A 21,512-nucleotide genomic window follows, 5' to 3' on the forward strand; every position below is an offset into this window, starting at 1 on the left:
CTCTGGGCTGTGATGGAAGGCTGTGAGTAGACAGGGCGGCCATGCAGCCCACCTCCCACCCCTTCATTCTGCTGCGGCTTTGTGTGGGTGAACAGCAAGTAACTGTGATGCAGCTCAATGGCTTTATGCAATGGAGCCTGTTCAGAAATATCTTCTGTAGTGTGTGTCCAAGCTTGCAGTGTCCTGTTGGGCACAGAGGGCTGTGCCATGGGACACTGACAGAAATCTAGGGGTGACCCTGGTTTGACTTCCTACTGAGCAGTGCTGCGTTGGGCCCATGTTTCGTGGGGTGGGCAGAGGCACTACGGGGAGTGGGTTTCACGCGTCCTCTGCAATTAGGAAAAGGTTGAAAAGGAGAAGAAACTTCAGGACCTGCGCTGAGCTCAGATTTTGCTGAAAACAGAGTTACTGTCCCACAGCCCTAGGACTGCTTCTGGTAAGTGGGTGTAACAGAAAGCCAGGGCATTGGGATTGCCCAACCAGTGCTGCTTGCTGCAGGGGGAGCTAGCCACCATCTGGGCTCTCCTTCGCTGCCAAAGACCAGATGTGACAAACGAGCCCCCCAGCTGAGTCCATTGAGAGATCTGCTTGGGTATTTTGGGCCACAGAGGTCAGAGATTGATTGCAGGGCAGTTCTTGGCTGGTTTCATGAAGCTATGATACAGTAAAGGGACTGCAGAGCACGGCAGCACCATTCAAATAAGTGATCACGCTGTGGAGATCACAAATAGTACAAAAGGCAATGAGCCTCAGTCTACCTTAGTGGGCTGAAGGATGCCCAGCTGCAAGCCCTGGATTCTTGGAAAAGGTAAAGAAAAGGGAAGGGAAATCTGAAAACTCACTAGTGGAAATCCTATGTTCTTTCTGTTTGTTAAAAACCTAAGAAGGAAGGTGCAGTCACAAGAGACACCAAGAGAGATGCTGTTGTTTGCCTGGGGAGGCCCTAACCTTCGGATGCACAATGCTCCTGCTTCTGTGTCACAGCAGATATTGCATCTTGAACATTTTGTTTGCTTTGGCATTGAACAGATGGCAAGGAACTGGAAGGGATTCAAACAACAGCAGACATGATTTAAGGAGAACTGGCTCGAGAAGCAAGCACATCTATTTAGAGTATAAAGCCACCAAGAGAGGGGAACTGTTGAGTTTTGCAGAAGAGAACGTAATCCAAAGGAGTGCACTGTAAGCAACCAAGTGGCAGTTGTCACCAGCACCTCCCTGCGCCAGGGTCCTGCTGAGCATCTTGGCCCAGATGCCCACCTGCACAACCATGCGCTCACATACCCGTGCAGCCCAAAGGCTGCAGTGCTGTGACAGCCCCGCGTGCTGCATACCCTCCAGTGGCCATGGCAACTGCCAGTGTTACCAGGATCCAGGCCAGGAGCTGGGCTGCAGAGAGGAAAGAAGACCCCACCAAGCAGCAGCTTAGCAGAGAAAGGCATGGCGTCAAGCTGCTGTCGTTCAACACGTCCTCCCGCCCGGCCTCACCGGCTCTCGCCAGCGCTGAAAGTCGCCGTGCTGGAAAGCAGAGGCATTCCGCAGGCGCACCGAGGGCTCCGCGTCCGCCTTCCCAGGAGAGCAACGGCGTGCTCGGGCTGACACCTAGCGGCGGTGTCGGCTCTCTCCTCCTGGCGGCGGCAGCGTGGAAATGTTTCCGTTGGCTGTGGCCCTCTGACAGCGCGCTGGGCTCACCAGAACTCGGCGAAAGTTTTCATTTCAAGAAAAGCTTTCCCCGGGACAAAGCTTTCACCAGCCCATCTCCTTGGTGTCCCACGGATGGAGGTGGCTGCCGTGGGATGGTGACTTGACCTCGGTGAGAGGTGACTGCATCAGAGAGACCTAAACTGTGTGGGATTAAGATCGGTGAAAGCCCCTCCTTAATCCCTGCCAGCAGCACTGGAAATAGCCCAAGTGGGGACCCGCAGGTGAGTAGGGCTTGGACAAAATAAGCCCAAATCCAAACAAGCAGAGCAAACGGGCCCCTAACATTATTTATTGGAAAAAGATACTGATTTTCAAATGTTTATTGCACCTGCTAAGGGCATTAGCAGCACGGGCGGTCGCAGTGAAAGAAAAATAGCTTCTCTGTGGTGATCGGGTGCCTGTGGCAGGCATGCAGGGGGTGATGTATTGCTTCTTTTGCTGGCAGCTGGACAGCCACGCTCCGTGCTCACATGTTACGGGGCTGTTTTCCATTGCCTCCAAACTTCCTTGAAAGAGCTAAGTATTTGCCACCTACTTTTGCCCTTAAGAATCGATGGCGTGGTGGCTGTGCCAAGGGAAATAAATCCTTACTGGGAACAGGAGGCACGGGGCCACTGGTGCTGGAGGTTAGTACAGCGTGTCTGTTCCCAGCAGCTGGAAATGACAGAAGGTTGGTGGGTTGGTTGGTTTGTTTTTGCTGTCACGATACTGGGAGGGAAAACAGAAAATATTATGAGCTGCATGCTCTTAAAACATGAAGCAGAGAACCTTCCTGGCACTCAGCTGCCCCAGGGGGCTGGTACAGCAGGAGCAGCCTGTGTGTGCAGAGCGAGGTGAGGTGGAAGCTCGGGGGGCTGGACCAATACAGGAGGTGGTGGTGAGCTCCGGAGAAATGAGGTGGAAATAAACTCAGGGCCAGACGAACATCTCTGTGGAGAGAGGGCCCTGAGTCAATGCAGAGAGATGCTCTGCTGCTATTTTTCCATCAGCCAGGCAGCAGAGATGCTGTATTAGTGCAGGACGGCCACCACTTTGCCATGCTTTTCCACTGAGAGTAGACAGCAAGGCCCTTGGTCAGGATGCCTGCTCTTTGTGTGCTCTTTGTTTTGGTGCTGAAAGAGGAACGACGAAAGAGAAAAGTCTCTACTGTCTCTGAGACACCCATGAGATAGTCTTGGGGTCTTCTTCCACTGAGGGGAAAGAAGCAGGGAGGAGGAAGGTGGTAGTGTCACGTTTGCCAGTTTTCAGTGCTATGTGACTTATGGTTTTTGCTCATGGATCTTTGTTGTTCTTCACTATCAGTTCTGTGTTTTGAAAATCTAAAAAATGAATGGGACTTAGACTCAGATGGCAAACTAACTGAATTTTCCAGCTCTACAACACAGCTTCTTGTTATTATTGGGAAAGAAGGTTCAAGGGAACAACTTGGCCATAAGCAACAGGCCAGGGTTTTGTAACCTGAGCGCTCAGCTAGTGAGGGCATTGCCCTGATGTGAAGATAAGACCTTGACCTCCTGCAGAAAGGAACCTTACTGCTGGTTGGACAGGGGTGGACGGACCGTACCTGTAAGGAAACCTGGTGCAGATCCAGCCTTATCTGAGAAGTTATAACTTGCTGATAGAGAAACACCCACAGCTGGGAAGCAGCTGCCATGCAAATATCACTCTACTCCAAACACAGACTGGTTGCAAAACCAATGGCTCTTCTTTGCAGGGCGAATTCTCCAAAGGTGACTCACCGGGCAGTCCAATAAGACACTGGGACCCATCCTGCTGCGAGACAAGCCTTTAACCTGCCTTCCAGGTAACACCTTCAACCTCCAGGAACTGGAAGCCAGGACCGATGCTATCAAAAACTTAAAGCCAAAATTACCATAGTGAAGTAGCACATGGCAAAAGCAATGGCAGCTGGGGGCAGCAACTTGCTTGATAGCAGAAGCAGCTGGGTGGAGATCAGGCTTTGAGGGCAAAAGTATGACTATTACCAGGCTGGCTTCAATAACTACTGTCAGAATAGCAGCCCTTTTCCTTCTTCTGGCACGCTGTGATCCAAACTCCCATGACTTTTAAGTGCTGATGTCAGAAGTTGTCACTGAACTCTGTATAACCTCCAGGCCATAAAGGACTCCGAATGAAATGTATATACACACATAATACATATTATGCTAGCCCTGGATAGTTTGCTTTGTATCTTTACTAAGTGCAAGGCAACACTGTAAGTCCCTTTTGCACTCAGTGTAGAAGGGTACCAGAAAGATCAAACATGGAATGTCATTTTATTCTTGGAAAGTAGGTAGATCATCACTAACTTGCCAAATATTTGGCCACTCAAATTACCACTTATTTAGTGGGAAAGTCTGAAATCTTACTACTTTACTGAAATGGGCCTGCATTTGACTAGCGCTAGATGTCTCCTAGATAGTTAAACTTCAAGCTTATGCTTTCATCTTTCAGGGCTGCAGCTCAAGTGAGGTCTGACACTGACAGAAACCCACGTGCACGATGCTGGTGGACATGCAGAGCGTGCTGCTCTTCTCTTGGAGGAGCTGCTAGGATGTGAATGGATGCGTTGAGCTCAGTGTAGTCAGGAACACTTTTGTGTCACAGCTCAGCAGGATTCATAACGCACATGTCATTTTGCTGATGATGGCTTACTTTTTTTTCCTACATAAACTAAGTGATTTTGATTAACATGCTTAGCTTTCCAGGTTTCCATCCCCACCTGAACTGTTGTATGCTGACCCCTGTTTCTGGCAGTAAATTTCCCCACTGTCCAGAGGAATGACCTGACAGCAGAGACAAAGCAGAGAGTGCAGTATTCGCTTACTTGGGTCTAACCATCTGTTTTCCCCACATAACAAACTCTACTGGGCAATTTCAACAGAGAGAGCTATATTGTTTCCGGGTTCCTCAACAAAGCGAGAACTTCAGCAATACAAGTTACTGGAGTTCAGGCAAGTATGGCCTTGTGCTAATGAAGTAATAATGCTGCAGAGACATAGGTTAGAAACGTCAGGTAGGTACTGAAAGTGGAGACAGTTTTAAACTAAAGGAGGGGAGATTTAGGTTAGATGTTTGGTGAAAATTCTCATTCAGAGGGTGGTGAGGCTCTAGAATGGGTTGCCCAGAGAGGCTATGGATGCCCCATCCCTGGAGGTTCCCAAGGCCAGGTTGGATGGGCCCTGGGCAGCCTGAGCTGGTGGGGGGCACCCAGCCCACGGCAGGAGTTGGGGTTGGGGGGGCTTTAAGATCCCTTCCAACCCAAACCACTGTATGAATCTATGATTCTCCGGGTTGATTTCTAAGCAAAACTCAAATATTTTGGATGGAATGAAGTCCAGTTTCAGACCACAACAGTGATCCTCTCTCCCAGAGTGGGCCAGTCCTGTGCTCTGGCCAACACACCATGGTAGAGGGAGGAGCTGATGTGCTGGATGCAGCAATGAGATCCCATCACCTGGAGTGGGCTTCCCAGCCTCTTCTGATCTGAACTCCTTTGTACTTCCTATTGGATAGTGAGTTTAACGCTTTTTTGTATGCACTTGACTGACTTAAAGAGCAACCTATTTCCAGTTTGTCACATTCCTCATGATTGAAGTGCTGCACACTGGAAGATTGCAGAAGTAATGAACTTTATGTTAAATACCATCCAGGAAGGCCTGATGGAGCAGCAGATGCTTTGTCTAATGAGTCCCTCCGTTTGAAGGAAGGCACAGTACAGGAGCAGGCACTGATAAAGCTGACTTCCACCATTCAACTATGAAGAGAAGCCAAACTATGAGGTTTGCAACCAGCAGTATTAAAATTCTGCAGCAGGTAATTCCTGCCAAAGTGAGACCTTCTATCATCTCAGAAGACAGATCCAAGTACTGCTAAAGGTTTTCTATGGTTGTCAACAGAGGAGTTGGTGACACCTGTGACAATTTCAGTTTGGGTTTTGTGGGGAGACGAGGAAGAAGGATCTCAGTCAAGCAGTTCTGACCATCAGACTTCAGATGGGTAGAAACTTCTTCCTCTTCTTCTGTGAGAAATACAAGCACCATATTATTCCCATCAAGGCGTTGGTGGCTATGCTTTCTTATCTAATGAGAGAAAATGCAACCAAACAAGTAAGTCAGGCTGCATTGGCCAAAGTGTTTAACTACTGCTATATGGAAGAACAAGATACAAGATGACAACCGGTCTTGTTATGCCTTCTTATCTTCCTTCCAGAGGAGAAAGAAGAACAAATTTCCACTTTAGATTCTCTAGTGTTTTACTTCCAGCAGCTTTCGTTCTCACACATGCTCCTGGACCTAAGAACACAGGTCAAGTGGTGCTGTGGGGCAGCTGGAGCCCCTAAATGAGCCAGCAGCATGAATCTGGAGGACATACTTCCAATTCTACCACTGTAGGACAAAATGAAATAGGCCATCCAAGGGCACTGGAGGCAGTTTTCCAAAAAAGGAAACTTGCTTTTGGCCAAGAGGATTTCCTGAGCTGGCCAAGTGGCTGAGGGTCTCATCCCAAAAACAGTTGTGATCAGTGGGGTATCTGCTTGTGCACAAACTGGACTTAGCGATTGTCTTTATTCATGCTTCTTCCAAAACGTGGCATTGCTGCTAACTTGTGCAAACTATTGTCCCTGGACTCTAGCTCAGGCTCTGATAGCTTTTGTAAGAGCGTTTGTATCAAAATATTATTGTGCTGGAGCCTCCAAGGCCATCTGGGGCTTTGTGCAGACAGGGTGCTTACAAATGAATGTGAACCAAAGCAAATCAACATTGCTTGGCAGGGATGAAATGCATTGCTGGGGTCTGTCTCTGCCAAGTGAGACTGCTTGGCTCCAGTCCCACTCTTCAGGGGGACTGTCTGTCAAAACACAATTTGGCATTGTGAGGCATTGTGGTTACATGGCTCACTGTGCCTTTAACCCCTTTCAGGCCTCGTGCTGCTGTTGTTTGTGAGTGGAGACCTGTGAATTTCTGCCTCTCTGAACAGAGCTCAGGTTGTGGCGCCTTGTGCCAAGCGTCCCTCGTGGCACTATGCTGGTTCAGGTAGAGCTTTCCCTTAGGAGCTCTCAATCGGCAGATTGCAACTCTCTTGAAAGGAAGACTTTATTTCTTTAAGGCTGTGAAATAGTAAACAGACATCGCTTTGTAGCATCTTGTGACGGAGGCCCAGCTTCTTGGCCTTGCCAGCTCAAACACCAGGTCATCCTTTCAAGGTGAGTCCAGCTTGGATACCCGATTACACTCCTTAATTATCCCACCCCCTGATGAGCAGCAGCTGCAGCTTCTACCAAGTTCCTCCTGGCAATCCCAAAGGGCAAGCCAGGACATCAACACCAAAGTGCTCACGCTGCTAATGATGCATAACCACAACTCCCTCCCCACTTCTAGACATTTTTATGAGTTCATTCACCTTCCATATGCATGTAGGAAGTGATCACATGGGCGGCTTTGAGCCCATGCTTTTTGCCATAGGGACACTCTGCAGTGAGCGCCAGAAGAAGTCCTGTTGCTGAGCACTATTGCTGCTGGGCCCTCTGTCCCACGGCGAGGCCTGGCTGTGCCCAGAGGTGCAGGTGACAGGCAGCACGTGCCGCCCTGCCTGGGCTGTCACATCATGCTCTGGCCCAGCATGCAGCTGCAGCCCCTCCCAGGCAGTCGTGGTAGCAGCAGCAGCATCGCACGGGCTGGGACACCGGTGGCTCACTGCTTGACTGCCCCAGTCACGCCGCCTGCAGCTTTTGTCTCCTGTTGCACAGTGCATGTGCTTTCCTTCCATTGCTAGCTGCTGCCTTGGTTAAAATAAATCACAGGGTCCTCACTATTGAGTGTTTGGAGAAAAACCTAAATGCACAACAGAAGAGTATGCAACGAGTCAAAACAGATGCCAAGGTAAAATCCAGCTTTTGAATCATGTGTGTTTACTTGCAGCAAGCCAAGCTCCTTGTGCCTGGCATGTGGGGCTGGCTGTGCTGCATTTCACTGGCACGCTCATGCCTCTGGAGAGCTGCGGCATCTCTCCCAGCCTGGCAAATACTTTGGAGAATTCTTGTGCACCAGGAAAAGCCTAAGTAGGTGGTGTTTTTATAGGCAGCCTGCTTCAGAGAGGGTCTGGCCCCGAGCTGCAGGAAGGCTGGGGGCACAGTACCCCTGGCAGGAGTAGGGTGCTGTGCCCTGCTGGCCTTGGCACTGTCTGCTTCAGGAAAGGGCTGAGTCCCAGGACCTGCTGTCATCCCAGCAGAGAGGGCCTGGTGGCAACTCCCTGTAGTATCTCTGTTCTTCTCCTGGGAATGGGATGTGCTGGTGGCCCCGCAGCTGCTGTCTGACCTGAGCTGCAGCATGGTTGCACCGATCTGGCACAGTTCTAAGAGCTGCTGTTGTGCCAGGAGGCTGACAAAAGTAAAGCCAGGCAAGATAAGATAAGCAAAAACACAGACAGGCCTAAAGTTGCCAAGATGGTAACATCTGTAAATGCCTCTTCACTCAGAAGAGGTAGAAGCATGAAGAGCCCTGCCCTGGCTTGGGGTGCCGGCAGCAGGGAGGGAGCAGTGCGGAATGTACTCAAGAACCCGGTGCTTGGTGCTCGGCCCTCGCACAGGTGCGGGCGGTTCGGAGCAGGGAGAAGGGAAGGCAGGCAGGCAGCGAGCGAGGCGGCGGCCGTGCTGCTCAGCCACCAGCGCTTGGCCCGAGGTGAGCGGGGTTAATGAGAGGCAGCGTCCTGCACTGCAGGAAAGCCGGGCTGCGGGAACAGCCGTGCTCCCGTGCTGGCGGGAGGAGGACCTTGTGGGGAAATTGTGACCGAAGCGCAAACAACTCTTCATTAATGTGAAACTTGGCACCGCCCAGCTCTTACCCCTAACAGGGGTACCGACAGCCAGCAAATCGCTGCGCGATTTGGCTTCTCCTATTAAAGCACGAGGCGCTGCGTAGTCCCGCAGCACGCCGAGGACTGTCCCTATCGGCACCCCGCACGCCGTCCCCCGCCCACACAGCGGCCCGGCAGCTCATCACCTGCTCACAATTAACTCGCGCCGTCGCAGCGCGGCTGTAGCTTTAAAACGGGCGGAGGAGAGTGGTACCAGGCCCGGCCCTGCCGCACAGCCCTCGCTGCCAGCCCGCCATGGGGAGCCGCGCGATCCTCGTCTTCCTCACCCTCCTCTCCCTCGCCGCCGCCCGCCGCAAGCTGCTGCTCTTCCTTCTCGATGGTTTCCGCTTCGACTACATTGACGACGCGGAGCTGGAGTCCCTGCCGGGCTTTCGGGACATCATCGGCATGGGGGTGAAGGTGGACTACATGACCCCCGACTTCCCCAGCCTCTCCTACCCCAACTACTACACGCTGATGACGGGTGAGTGATTTCTTGCCGCGATGCTCCGCGCAGGGGCGGAGGGCATCTCGCCTACCTTTCCGTACGCAGGACTTGTGAGTGCCCCCGGTCGTGCTGTTCGCTGGGAGCCTAAAGGTACGGCAGCTTAGTGCTGCTGCTGTAGGTGAGAGGATAAACAGGGCTGCCCTGAGCCGGGAACGCCGCTCGGAGACGGTTTTGCTGCGGTGCGGTGCTCCCCGTCTCGCCTGCTGCGCTCCGAAGGCAGGAACGAGGGGAAAACGGTGAGCACGGGGCTGCTCAGACGGATTTCAGTCAATAAAAAGGCACGTGAACTGAGGGGGGGGACTACGAGGAGGCTTGTTTTCAGCCGGCAGGTCTGCTTCAGGAAGTTCAGCGTTGTACTTCTTTTTAGACTTCACTTTCTGCCGTCACCGATTCCTGCCCTGACTTTGCCCTGAGTCCTTAGAGCTGCGATCTGAAGCAGCCAAACAGAAAGCCACCGGGGAGCTTCGCTGCTGCTCCCTCCCGGCTCCTTTCTTCTGAGCACTCGGGAAAGTGGGGGAAGAGCTGTAATACCCCCAAAGCCGTTTCCTTTTAGCCGAAACCTGGCAATACATCACCGCAGAGGCTCTGGGAAGATGTACAGTGCTGCTGAACCATCCCTACTGGATAAAGGCACCCTGCAGGCAAAATCTAAGTGCATAAAGAACCAGAAAAGTTTTTCTGGAGTTTCAGATCGGATTCTTTCTCTGTGGTTATTTGACAAGCAGGGTCTTTCAGCTATCTGGGAGCAGCATGAAAGTCCGCTCCCTCCTGGGTCGGTGGCATCTTCTGCTGCCTGCAGAACAATGCACAGCCCAGCAGTCAGCATGCTGCTTGCTGGGAGGGCAAAGAGATGCCATTGTAAGGCAGAACCTGACATCAGTGCTGCCCAGCTTGTTTCGAAACTGCTTAACTCCCTCATCCCCATCTTGAGAGAGGAATGCCTGTCAGTGCTCGTTTCATCTGTGAATTAAAAAAAAAAAAAACTGTCAATTTAAGACTGGCACTCCACTGTGGACCATTTCCTTTAGGTGTATAGCTTAACGCTTCCTATTTGTGAAAAGCCTTTGGATGAAGTTACTAAGGGGAACAGGGAGCAGCTGCTTTCTCTCCTTACCACACTTTGTCATCACACCTGTTAAGTGCATGAGTGCAGAGTGAAGTCCATCATCAGTCCATCATCAGTCCTTTCAGGGGTTTAGTACTCACAAAGAGGGTTTGGTTTAGGCAATGAAGCACGCCTACCAGACTTGTCACGTTCCAGGGTACCAGCTTCCAGCGTGAAGCCATGAGATAGGCTGTGAGACAGTGCTCTTTCTGAAGTCTCCAGACCTTCATGACAGGGCTCTTCATGCAAATATAAATGACCTGCAAATAGTAATTAACTTCTGTGGTGCGTGAGCCACAATGATGTTAAACAGGTCAGCAAGAAATTAGAACTGGATTTAGGTGACAAATAAGCCCAGAAGAAGAGCTGAGGCTGCACCTGAGCACTCAGTAGGGAGGTGTTCCATCCCTTGAATCATTTTTGTGGCCCTCCTCTGGATGCACTCCAGCAGGTCCACATCTCTGCTGTACTGAGGACACCTCATCTGGATGCAGTACTCCAGGTAAGGTCTCACAGCACAGAGCGGAGGGGCAGGATCACCTCCCTGACCTGCTGGCCATGCTGCTTTGGATGCAGCCCAGGATACAGTTGGCTTTCTGGGCTGTGAGGACACACTGCTGGCTCATGTCCAGCTGCCATCCACCAGTACCTACGCGTCCTTTTTATCAGGTTTAGCAGGTGCTAAGGCAGAAGGCAGATGTAGTGCTGGTGGGGGTGAAGCTGTATGCTCAGTCCAGGCATGTTCAATGTGATCTCACACTGGACACCACAGTTTGTGCATCTGCACTGTGGGGGTGCCTGTAACTGACTTTTCTTCCCTTAGGAACTGGCACGTGTAGGACTTAAATGTTACTAGTTTGTTCTGGGAACTTAGGGACTACAAGGACAGTCTATTCTGTATGTCTTGTCCTGAACTGCTGTATCATGAGTTAAGAAATTCATTTCCAACCTTCAAATTGCTGTATCTTAGCATTTCTAAGAGCGCTTTCATAGTCTGTAGGCTTATATTCAGCAAAATCGGCTTGAGAAACATCTGCACGTTCCCACCCTGATTTGTTCCTTACATCCCACCACTCGCTGAGCACCCAATCCCTTCTCTCCCTATGCATTCACAAGCCCGTGGAGAACTGCATCCACTCAGGCATGCTCACAGCCCCAGCACTGTGAGCCTGGGAACAAGGACACTGCAGCTGGGATGCATTTCCCTCTTTCCCCTTCCATTCTTATGAGCAAGGTCTCTCCTTTCTGTACTTTGCCCTTCACCAAATGCCCATGTGAACTTTGTGAATCTGGAGGGAGTGCTTCAAACCAGATAAGCATTTAGGTTGGAAAAGACCTTCAGGATTACGAAGTCCAACCATCAGCCTACCAAGGGAAAGTTGGCTGAGCTTTAGCAAAAGACGATCCAACCAAAACTGATGACCAAGAGTCATGGATTTAAAAAGCACTAATAAGCAACGTGAAACAAGCCCTGTTTTGCTGGCAATACTTACTAGGTGCTGTGGGAGAAAGAGCACCCAGCTTCGGTAACACGTTACAAAAAGTCTTGGTAAAAGAACTGGTTAAGTGTCAAGAAGAGAAGCGTGGAGTGGAGATGACTTGCCGTTATCGTGCTGCGCTGCATGGCAATGCTAGGAAAGCTAATCAAAAACCTGTGGTAGTGAAATGGGGAGGATTATGAGTTGCCAAAACTGATACATTCAGGGAATGATAGAGTAGGATGACAACCACCAGGCTGAAATGTGACCAGGCTACAGCCAGAGTTTTTGGCTGTTAAGTGGAATCAGCCATAGAGCCCTGCCAGAGGTGGGACTGCTCATTGTATAGAGAGTAAACAGAAGAAAATCTTTACTGCTAATCCTCAAATATGAGTCATTCAAGACAATAGCATTCCATATTAGCCCCCCCCATGATAAATTAGTTCTTCCCTTAACCCTTCTGCTGCTAGTCTAGATCCTACCTGGTATCCTAACTCACCATTTTCCATATCTGATATTGCAGCTTGATGTTTTGTTTTGTTTCGTTTTTTCTCTCTACTATCACAGAGTTCTGTGATCCCAGATGAGAAATGAGCACAAGCAGGCAGGCACTCTGGTAACAGAAACATCTGTGCTGTGGGCAAATCCCCTTTGAATCAGTGAGCAAAGCTGTGAATAGAAAATGCTATAGAAAACTTGATGCTTCAGAGCAAGAAGTTTTCAAGGCAAATTTTATAAGAGTGACAAAATCTCTCTAGATACTTGAGCCCCTTCTACAAGTTTAATGGCACCCTGAAATTGAGTAAACTGGAATCTTTGACTTTATAAATCTGGCATCATTGAATAAGCTGTAAGACAGTTCTGGTGCTTGCATGGCCTTAAATCCAAGTATGTGTAAGGGGCTCACCAGGGAGAGGCGAGGTTGCGTTAGTAATGGGAAGCATCACATAAATGGTGAACTAGGCAAGAAGTGTTACTGATGCTGCATTGGAGGGAGCTCTGTGGGACTAGATGTGGGCTTGGCAATGGAGGGAAGAAGGAACCCAGATCTGTCCATGCAAAAGGCTCACTTAGTCACACCATGTGTTGTTTTGTTTCACAAAGGAAGGAGTTAAGATCGCAAGCCACCTCAGGATCTTATCCTACAGAGAGTGTTTAGTGCTTCCCTTTCTCTGCCTTGGCATGTTTCTGCAGGGAGGTTTCCTGTCTAAGTAAATGGAAAGTCTGAGGCGTCTGTTCACAATGGGAATTATCTGGGGATCCTCTGTCAGGAGAAAAGCTGCTTATGTTGCAGAGGTTTGGAGGCAGCCACAGGTGCTGGGCACTGCTGGGGCACCCCATTTCTGCAGTCCCTCTGGCATCACCGGGGCCCGGCCTGCATCATCTGCCGGGCCCCCGCATACCGAGCCCCAGCTGGTGTAAATGTCAGCACTGCATCTGAGCTGGGGACAGCAGCAGGATTCATTTTCTGACATCCCAACAACACATACAGGCCTTTCTGGTGGCTGTGAGGGGCCGTGGGCCCTTTGGCATCTATGGGGAGGGTAGTAGAGGGAGATCCTGCTGGTGGAGATGGGTGCAGCGGGTGAGCGGCATCCATGCCTCTCTTCTGAGAGGTCTGTTCTTGGCAAGGATGCTGCAAAGCCCCATGGATCCTGCAAGATAGAGGAAGAGGTGGAGCAGAGGGCAGCTCAGGTCTCCTTATCCCCAGGTTGAGGTCCAAGGTCTTTGCAGAGCTGTCCCACTGCTGCCATATCTCAGTCTGCTCCCATTTTCCTCCCCAGTACAGCCAATCCTGCTGTATGCTGTGCTGCTGGTGTGCCGTGCAGACTGCTCACCCTCACACCTGCGCGCATTTATCCCGTGGTAGTTTCCTGGCTTACAGCATGGCACTGCAGGCCTTCTTCCATGTGGTACCTGCAGGGAGCCCTGTCTGGTGCCTTCTCCAGGCAACACAAGTCATGGCTGTGCAGCACAGATGGAGGATAGGGATTGCCATGCTTAATTATTAACTGTCACCATTGAGAGTGTGCCCTTTGAGATCTGTCAGCAGGGAATGTGGCCAACACCAGCAAAACGTGAACACAGCCACTACCCTGCCACAGCCCTCTCTGGGAGCTGAGAAAGTGTGCGTTTCACTTTGGGACCTGCTCTGTCTCTTGCTCTAAAACTGCAGACCTACATACTCTGGTGGTCAGCATTGCAGTGCTCAAACCAACATGGCTGTCATTTTTGCTAGTAATGGTTTCAGTGGATGTCCTATTTCTGCTGTCTGTTAAACAGAACCTGAGCTCCAGCCTGATTTCAAAAAGGATGCCAACAGTTTCTGTTCATCACTTAAGCAAGCTTTTACACAAACCAAGAACAAGAGGATTTTGAAGAGACTAGCTTTTATGTTTTTTTCTCTAGAGCTTGCTTCATTAAAATCTATCTCAAGGTACCAAATGAAGCACCCAAGAGGGGACAAGCAGTACCCACACATTGTCTGAGACAGAAAAATTTCAGGGCTAGGAGTACAAGAGAGAGGTTTGTTATCAGTACCAGAGAAAGAAAATGATCTCAGCCTCACTGTCCAAATAGGGGAGGAAAAAAGAAGAGGATGGAACAAATGTGATGAGGGATGAGCAGCCCCTAGCTAGTACACCTGCTACCAGCTATTAGCAGAAAGTGGACATTCTCATAACAAGGTATTTCTCTGTCTAGAATTAAAAGTAAGAAAAGTCCTGAAAAGAAGGCTGCTAGAGGCTTGCTCCCTCCCTAATGGTGCACCCAGCAGCTCTGCACATTGTTGTACTCCAATCCACAAATTGCTGAGAGATGTGGCTGCGAAGGCACAGGAGTTGCAGATCAATGGATCTCCTTCAGAAAAAAATAAATAAATGCTGCATGTAGCAGATTTTTCTGTGCCTTTTAGTGTGAACTTGCTTTGCAAGCTCTCACTTGACGTAGGCTAACGTCAGCTTTGGATCAGTATGGTACTGAAGGCCACAAAAATATGGAAAGGCATTGCCAGCAAGCACTTCTGGGAGCATAATTGTCTGCTCACATCTTGCAGGAACTGTTTTTGCCTGGGGACCTGCAGGTGACAGGGCCATTTCACCAGGATCAGGGCTCCCACTGGTTTCTCGTGGACTAATCACTCATCTCTGGACCAGTGTGATTTCAGGGTTACGTAGCAACTGACAGTATGAGACATCATTCAGTTCCACACACTGGCATGGGAGGCTGGGAGGCCTCTTCTACTCTGTGGCAGAAACTTATAGGACTTGTGCACAGGGTTTGCATGGAGGAACTCAACTCTTTCTCCTGGCTCTCTTCCAGAAGGATACAACAGTTATATTCCTAGGAACTGTGTGCTCTTTCTTTGTCTCTGTTGCTTGAGGAAGGGTTGTTCTTTTACAGCAACTGCAGTGATTTTAACTCATGACATCTGTCTGCTGCATTTGGGTTTTGCCATTTCTGCTTTTGAAACTCTGAAGATAATACTCGATTATAGAGGAAAGTTGTAGTAATGGAAGCAGTAACAAATTCAGCGTGCTGTGGTGACCGTGTAACAACACGTTGCTATTTTGACAGTAGTTAAAAAGAGGATCACCAGAGGTCATTTTCTCAGGCTGGGGGAAATAAATTACAACAAAGGATGTAAAGAATTTGGGTGGCACGTGTGGTTGAAAAGAAATTTGAGAAATGACCTTAATTCCATGTATAAGTGTCTTCAGGGGAGAAATCCTAGCTATTGCAGTGCTTTTTAATCTAGTGAGTGAGGCACGGAAGTGCCACGGCTGAAGATTAACACAGGGCAAAGATCAAATTGGAGAGCAGGTGTGCTTTCTGAATGGTGTTTCCTGATGATGAATACTGGGATGAGCAATGCAAGGAAGAGGTTGAGTAGTTGGTTACTGATGTCTTCCAAGGAGATCTGAGGTCTGCCTGGGACACTGGCTTCAGACAAGCAGAGGCTAATGGCTCTGGGTGGTGTTTTATGGTCCTGTCTGCTCATCTGATGTTCCCTCCTGGCCCTATGAGACTGTGAACTTGAAAAATATTTTTACCATCTCTTAAAATAAGATACGGTTAGTTCAGATCTTTCTATGCTTTGTACTGTGTGTGTATTGCAATGATTTGTTGCTGTAGGGGTTCTCCAAGAGCACAACTAGCAGCATACGGAACTGCTCTGGAGTCTGGCACACACTGCAGATGTTTCCAAAACAGCAACCGAATCACATTTCTCTTAAAACATTGGCAACTGATGCCTTACAGTCTTGTAGGAGTCTTTTTAGTCTAAGAAGAGTTGGAGCCTATAGAAGAATAAACTCATCTAATGTGGTGTTCAGGAGAATACTGTTCTCTGTATTATTGCGCACACATAATGAATCTTCCCAACAATGCTACAAAGAACAATCTCTGTTCTGTTCCTTAAAGAGGTGAGCCAACTGACACTAGACCTCAAATCCTATAGGGAGCTGACATCAGTAGCAGCTGGAGCTCATTGTTTTTGTATGAAAGCTGTACTGTACATCAAACAGATGCGTGACCTCCCAGCTTCAGCCCAACCTGCAGGTTTCTGGGGCTGGCACCAGTTGCTGGCCCTGCAGTTTAGTAGGTTGATATATGGCTGGGAGTAGATGGACTTCAAGAAGCTGAAGAGATGAGGCTGTCCTCCAAGTAGGAAGCTTGCATTTTTGAAGCACTACAGAAGCTTCCTACTAGTTCTTTATAGACTTACAGGGAAGAAAGTTCCTGGCAGCCTGAGGAAGACAGATTACTTCCCCTCTACTCCACCAGTTTTCCTAAATTAAGCCTGTTTATTTTAATATGGTGTATAATAGGAAGGAGAAGCCTGTTTGTTTTAATACAGTGCATAATAGGAAGGAGATTTTCAAGATCCATTTCAAGGTCACATGTACACTAAGTATACAGAGTCCTCTGCCTTTTTAAAACAAGCACACTGAGGTTATTTCAGTTCTGCTCACCATGCTTGTTCTCATGGTAATCAGTATCTGTAATCTGGATCCTTGAAATGCCACGAGTCTCACAGATACATTAGTTGTTACTTTTTAAGATGAGGAAATAATTATCTTCCAGTACAACTTAATCTTTAACATTTTCTTTTCCATTTTTAAGTCACTTGCAGATTAACTCTTAATATACTGTATCTTCTCTTCTGACAGTGATAAGACACCTTTCAGCCAATACATATTAGTGTCTTGTAATATAAAGTTGCCCAGGTATTCCCAATGTGCAGTAAGAGGGCTTGAAAATGTGTAATGAAATGGTTGCTGTCCCCATAACCAAGAATGAAGCATGTTCATGTTTTAAAAACAACAAAACCAGCAAACTATAATGGAAATTAAAAGTAGTATGTAAAGGTTTTAACGTATTTCTGACTTGGATGAGGAAAACCAGTTTGGGCCATGGATTATTTCAAAGAGGAGAGGGGGATCCTTCCAATGAATAGGCTGGAATGGCACCAGCCTGGTTGCACGTCTGGACCTTGTGGCCCGATCTCCTGTGGGTATGTGGCTTGTGGGTAAGGTATATGCCGGGAATAGAGGCCTCTTGGGTGGTTCTGGTGACAAAAAGGTCTCAGGAAAGTGAGTACCTGGTTTAGTGGGACAGTGTGGAGTGAGGATGGAGAGGGCCACTTGCCCTGTCTATGTCCTGCCTTGCTCCTTACCGTCACGGGGCTTTTAGGCCACATGAAGGATGGTGGCCTTGATCTTTATTATTTTTACTGTGTTCTGAGAGCTGTTGCCCTGCCTTTTTTTTTTTTTTTTTTTTTTAAGTACCAGCACTGAGCAGTGATGCATGAGATGAAGCAGAGAGCAAGTGTGAGTTTTCCAAAATTTCTTCTGCGTTTCCAGATCACACTTTTATCCCAGATGGTACTACAGGGCTGCATGTGGGTGGGTGTCTTAAAATAGTCTCAGACCTGGCAGATGTCATATGCAGAGAAGCCAAATCTCAGCCCAACATGTGACACCTACACAGCTGCTGCTACTACAGGTTGTTTGGGCTGTGCACAGTGCACTGAGCTGGACATGGGCTGGGGGAGTCCCTTCTTCTGGCCACAGGTCCCTAAAAGTTAGCAGACTCCAGCTGAGCTAACTACATGTTCTTTCTGTACCCTTCATGCTTCCAAAGGCATCTTTTCAACTGACTTGCTGAGTGAGCAGGTGGTAGCAGGGATGTGTTGCTGGTGGCATCCTTCTGCTGGAGATCTGATGGTGCTCTTTTTTCTCCCTCCCCAAAGGTCGCCACTGTGAGGTTCATCAGATGACTGGAAACTACATGTGGGACCCAAAGATGAATGTATCTTTTGATATTGGTGTGAATAAAGAAAGCCTCCTACCTCTCTGGTGGAATGGATCGGAGCCTTTGTGGGTCACAATGATGAAAGAAAAGAAGAACGTTTTCATGTACTACTGGCCAGGTTAGTATGCCAAAAATTAATACCAATTATTTGTGTATCTTTAAGCACTCTGTACTCCATAGGGTGGCTCTTTTATACACTACAGTTTTGAAATACAGACAAGAATTATGAATGCTTTACCAATCACTTATGGAAATGAATTCTTTTTTTCTTAGGCCAAGGCAATTTGCCTGTGGCTTAGAAAGAAAACGACTAAGGTGTCACTGGGAGTAATATTCCATCAAAGATTATCTTTAGGGCCATTGTTGGCTTGCAGAGCATCTCCTTCTCCCGCATCTGCTCCTTCCTTCTGTCCTCCTGTATCCCTGCTGTGCTGAATGGTTCACGGAGCAATGCCATAGGCTATATCACTGATCAAATCTAAACAGTAACCATCCTCTCCCAACGTTTATTTGTTTTTAACCTGAAACTTAGTAGCCGAGAGCTGAAGGCAGTCGCCTTGTGTCATGAAGGCAGCAAAATCCCCAGTGGAAAGCAAAGCATTTTTTGGTGAGCAGGAGTGACCACCGTTGTCTTCTTCATCACTAGCTCCTCGAGATCCCAGTTTCTCCATGTATGAGCCATTCATTTGGAGGGACTTGGCCTTTCTGTTCCTGGTTTGTTGGGTACCGGACCGCAGAAATTACTAGAGGTCCACAGCCAGCCCATCTCCACCATCCCAGCGTACTCTCTCCAGGAAAAAGGCCACAGGTTTAGGAATGGGAAGGAAGAGCAAACCAAGATGAAGAGCACTGAAAAGCTAGCCAGAGAGAAAAGATCTAAGGGTGGCGATATTGCCTTGTGTTCTCAAAGGACTGGAGTTGCAGACTAGATAGAATATGAGTATCCAACCTTTCGGCTTGCCTGGGCCGCACTGAGTAAAGAGGAATTGTCTTGGGCTGTATACACAAGTTGCTCCGAAAGTAATGCCTCCTATTTATTTCCATGGAAACTACAACAAACACAAAGAGCACAGTAATGTTGTTTGGTAGAGCAAATTCTCAGCTACAAAACACTCTTTCAACATAGCTACCACCGTTAGCTCTGCATTTTCACCAGTGATGAACAAAAGCCTGTATGCTGTGCTCGCAGAAATCTGCACCTGTGGAGGTGAACTACTATCAGTATAGCCACTGCTGAAACGCACCACTCACTCCCGCACTGTGCTCACACCCACTGTTTGGTCTCCAAAAACATCCAGAAAGCATCAGTGAATGTCAACAAATGACATTTTTTTTCTGCATGGAGGAATTCACTGACATCCTTTTGCTTCATGTCAGACACCATTTTGTCAGAGAGCCCCTCTGTTGTCATCTGTCACATGGGGACAAAATGTAACAGAATATTTGGTGAGAAGGTTCAACTTCTACTGCCATACCACCAGCATTTGCCTCTGACATCATAGGCCAACATAATAAAACAGGAGGCATTACTTTTGGAGCAGCCCTCATAAAACATACAATATCACTAATATTTAAGTAACAAAACATTTTAATTTTTACTATTTTTCTTTAAACATTAAAAAAAGAGAGGAACAAAACCATAAAACCAGGGGGATATACGACCTTGTTGCTGTGAAACTAACGCATCGGGCTAGTTTGACAGCAGTAGGTGCAATTCCAAGTGAGCTCTCGAGGTGTTCATCTGGGATTTTTGATGTACTTCATCCTTGACAATTATTCACAAATGTGTGTACTGCCAAAGATGGTGACATAAGTAAGGCATGGATGTGAAGTGAGGAAGGGAAAGAAGGTAAGGGAGGGATTATGCGTTGAGTTGAATACCTCATTGTAAGTCTATACGTTCCATTTGAAAATTTGCGGGTTGTCTATTTACATCAACTGAAAATGATGTCACAAACATAAACTGTGACTTTTTTTTGCAATCCTGAAACCTGTTCTCAAGCTCCTCTATCAGAATTGAAAGCCTGGCTGTGTGTTCTTTGCTGTTCAGAGTCCTTTGTTAGCAGGAACAGCAGTATAGTGACAAATTCATCGCACATTGTTCTGCAAGATGTTATTTTCTCTCTAGCCAGCAGTCATTGAAGACAATGACCCAAACAAGAGTGATCAAATGTAATCGTAGTGTATCGTGAATGCTAGAGAGCTAATTCCCAGGGCCAACTTACTCCACTGCCATTTCCTCATCAGTGCCAATTCCAAGCTTTGCAAAGCTGGAACCCAAAATCTGCTGCTTCTTATCTTTCCCTCTATTCCACTGGTGTGCACATTTGGTGCTTAGAAGAAGAAAGGCTAAACCCCAGAACAAGGGGACACCAAGCAATGGATGGTTGAGTGTGAACACTCATCCATCACATCCGCATCTGAGAGTAAACACAGCCAATTGGGCAGAATTCATTTGGGCCATCCTAGCCCTAGAAGCAGAGGATCCAAAACATCACTGCGTGTGGTGTCCCAGCATTGCTTGTGCCAAAAGCTCTTGTGGTAAGCATTTGGCTTGTGGGGACATTTTTTTGCTTTATTAATGGCAGCAACAAACAGCCTCGCTTCAGAGATGAGCGTAGTGTGTTTATCAGGCATCATCTGCTTTTCAAGGCATTCCTGGGGAAGAAGTTGTATATCCTCTGCATGTTCAATTACTCAGAAAAACACAACACCTAACACCGTATTGAGGTTCGTTTTTCGGCATTGTGTGCAACTGCTTCAGCTGAAGTGCAGTGACATCTTTTCTAAATACTGAAATGAGAGGAAGGGAAAAATAAACTCCAGATCCAACCTTTTGCCATTGGAACACAACATTTTCCAGACCATGGAGCTAGTCTGGAAAGTTGTCAGAACTTTGTTATGATATGAAGTGTCCAACTGTTAAATCAGTGTTTAGAAACACAATTTAAAATTGGCAGAGGCTCAAGTCTCCATGTCAGATAGAGCGTATATATCACTGCAAAAGAATTCCTTATTCCTGCTCTAGAAGTTAAAGTTTTTAAATAAAGGTTTAATTTCCTACAAAACTATGCAGAAAGGTATTTAATGTTAAATCTCAGTATATACAGCTCAGCTATTTGTGCTTGAACCAAGACAAGCTTAACATTCCTTTTGTCTGGCTCCAAATGCTTTCAAATATCCTGTCCCATTATATTTAAATGAAAAAATTCACCAGCTGTCCTGTCCTCTACCAAGATACAATGTAATTACTAGAGGGTCTTCAGAGACAGTATTTTGGAATTTTAACAAGCCTGAACATCGCAAATCCAATTTTAAGTTCTGTTTATTACGGAGGCAAAAAATCCCACAACAAACCAAACTACAAAACCATAAACAAACAAACAAAACAGAACACTGTCAATGAACGGCATGCTTTTTGGCCGCTTTTTCTTTCTCTCTTACCACTGAAGTGGCCAAAACCTATTTCTAATCTTTGCTGCTTCTGTGGACTCTTTTGTCATGTTCATTACTTGACACTTTAGAAATAGCAAAGATGGAGATATAA

General features: G+C 47.7%; 1 protein-coding gene across 2 annotated transcripts in view; it reads left to right on the top strand.

Moving 5' to 3' along the window:
* ENPP6 (ectonucleotide pyrophosphatase/phosphodiesterase 6) overlaps nucleotides 1,116–21,512 on the top strand; it is a 33,661-nt gene continuing 13,264 nt past the window's right edge. Inside the window, exons 1-3 of one of the 2 annotated variants that reach the window (XM_021397352.1) lie at nucleotides 1,116–1,925; nucleotides 3,419–3,508; nucleotides 17,904–18,083. In XM_021397352.1, coding sequence (XP_021253027.1) covers nucleotides 17,927–18,083 — 157 coding nt within the window. In that variant the 5' untranslated portion in view covers nucleotides 1,116–1,925; nucleotides 3,419–3,508; nucleotides 17,904–17,926. Of the gene's footprint in view, nucleotides 1,926–3,418; nucleotides 3,509–7,958; nucleotides 9,044–17,903; nucleotides 18,084–21,512 lie in introns of those variants that run through there. The other variant, XM_021397351.1, reaches the window with a different exon arrangement.

The sequence above is a fragment of the Numida meleagris genome, chromosome 4 (genome assembly GCF_002078875.1).
Source record: "Numida meleagris isolate 19003 breed g44 Domestic line chromosome 4, NumMel1.0, whole genome shotgun sequence".
NCBI classification, from domain to species: domain Eukaryota; kingdom Metazoa; phylum Chordata; class Aves; order Galliformes; family Numididae; genus Numida; species Numida meleagris.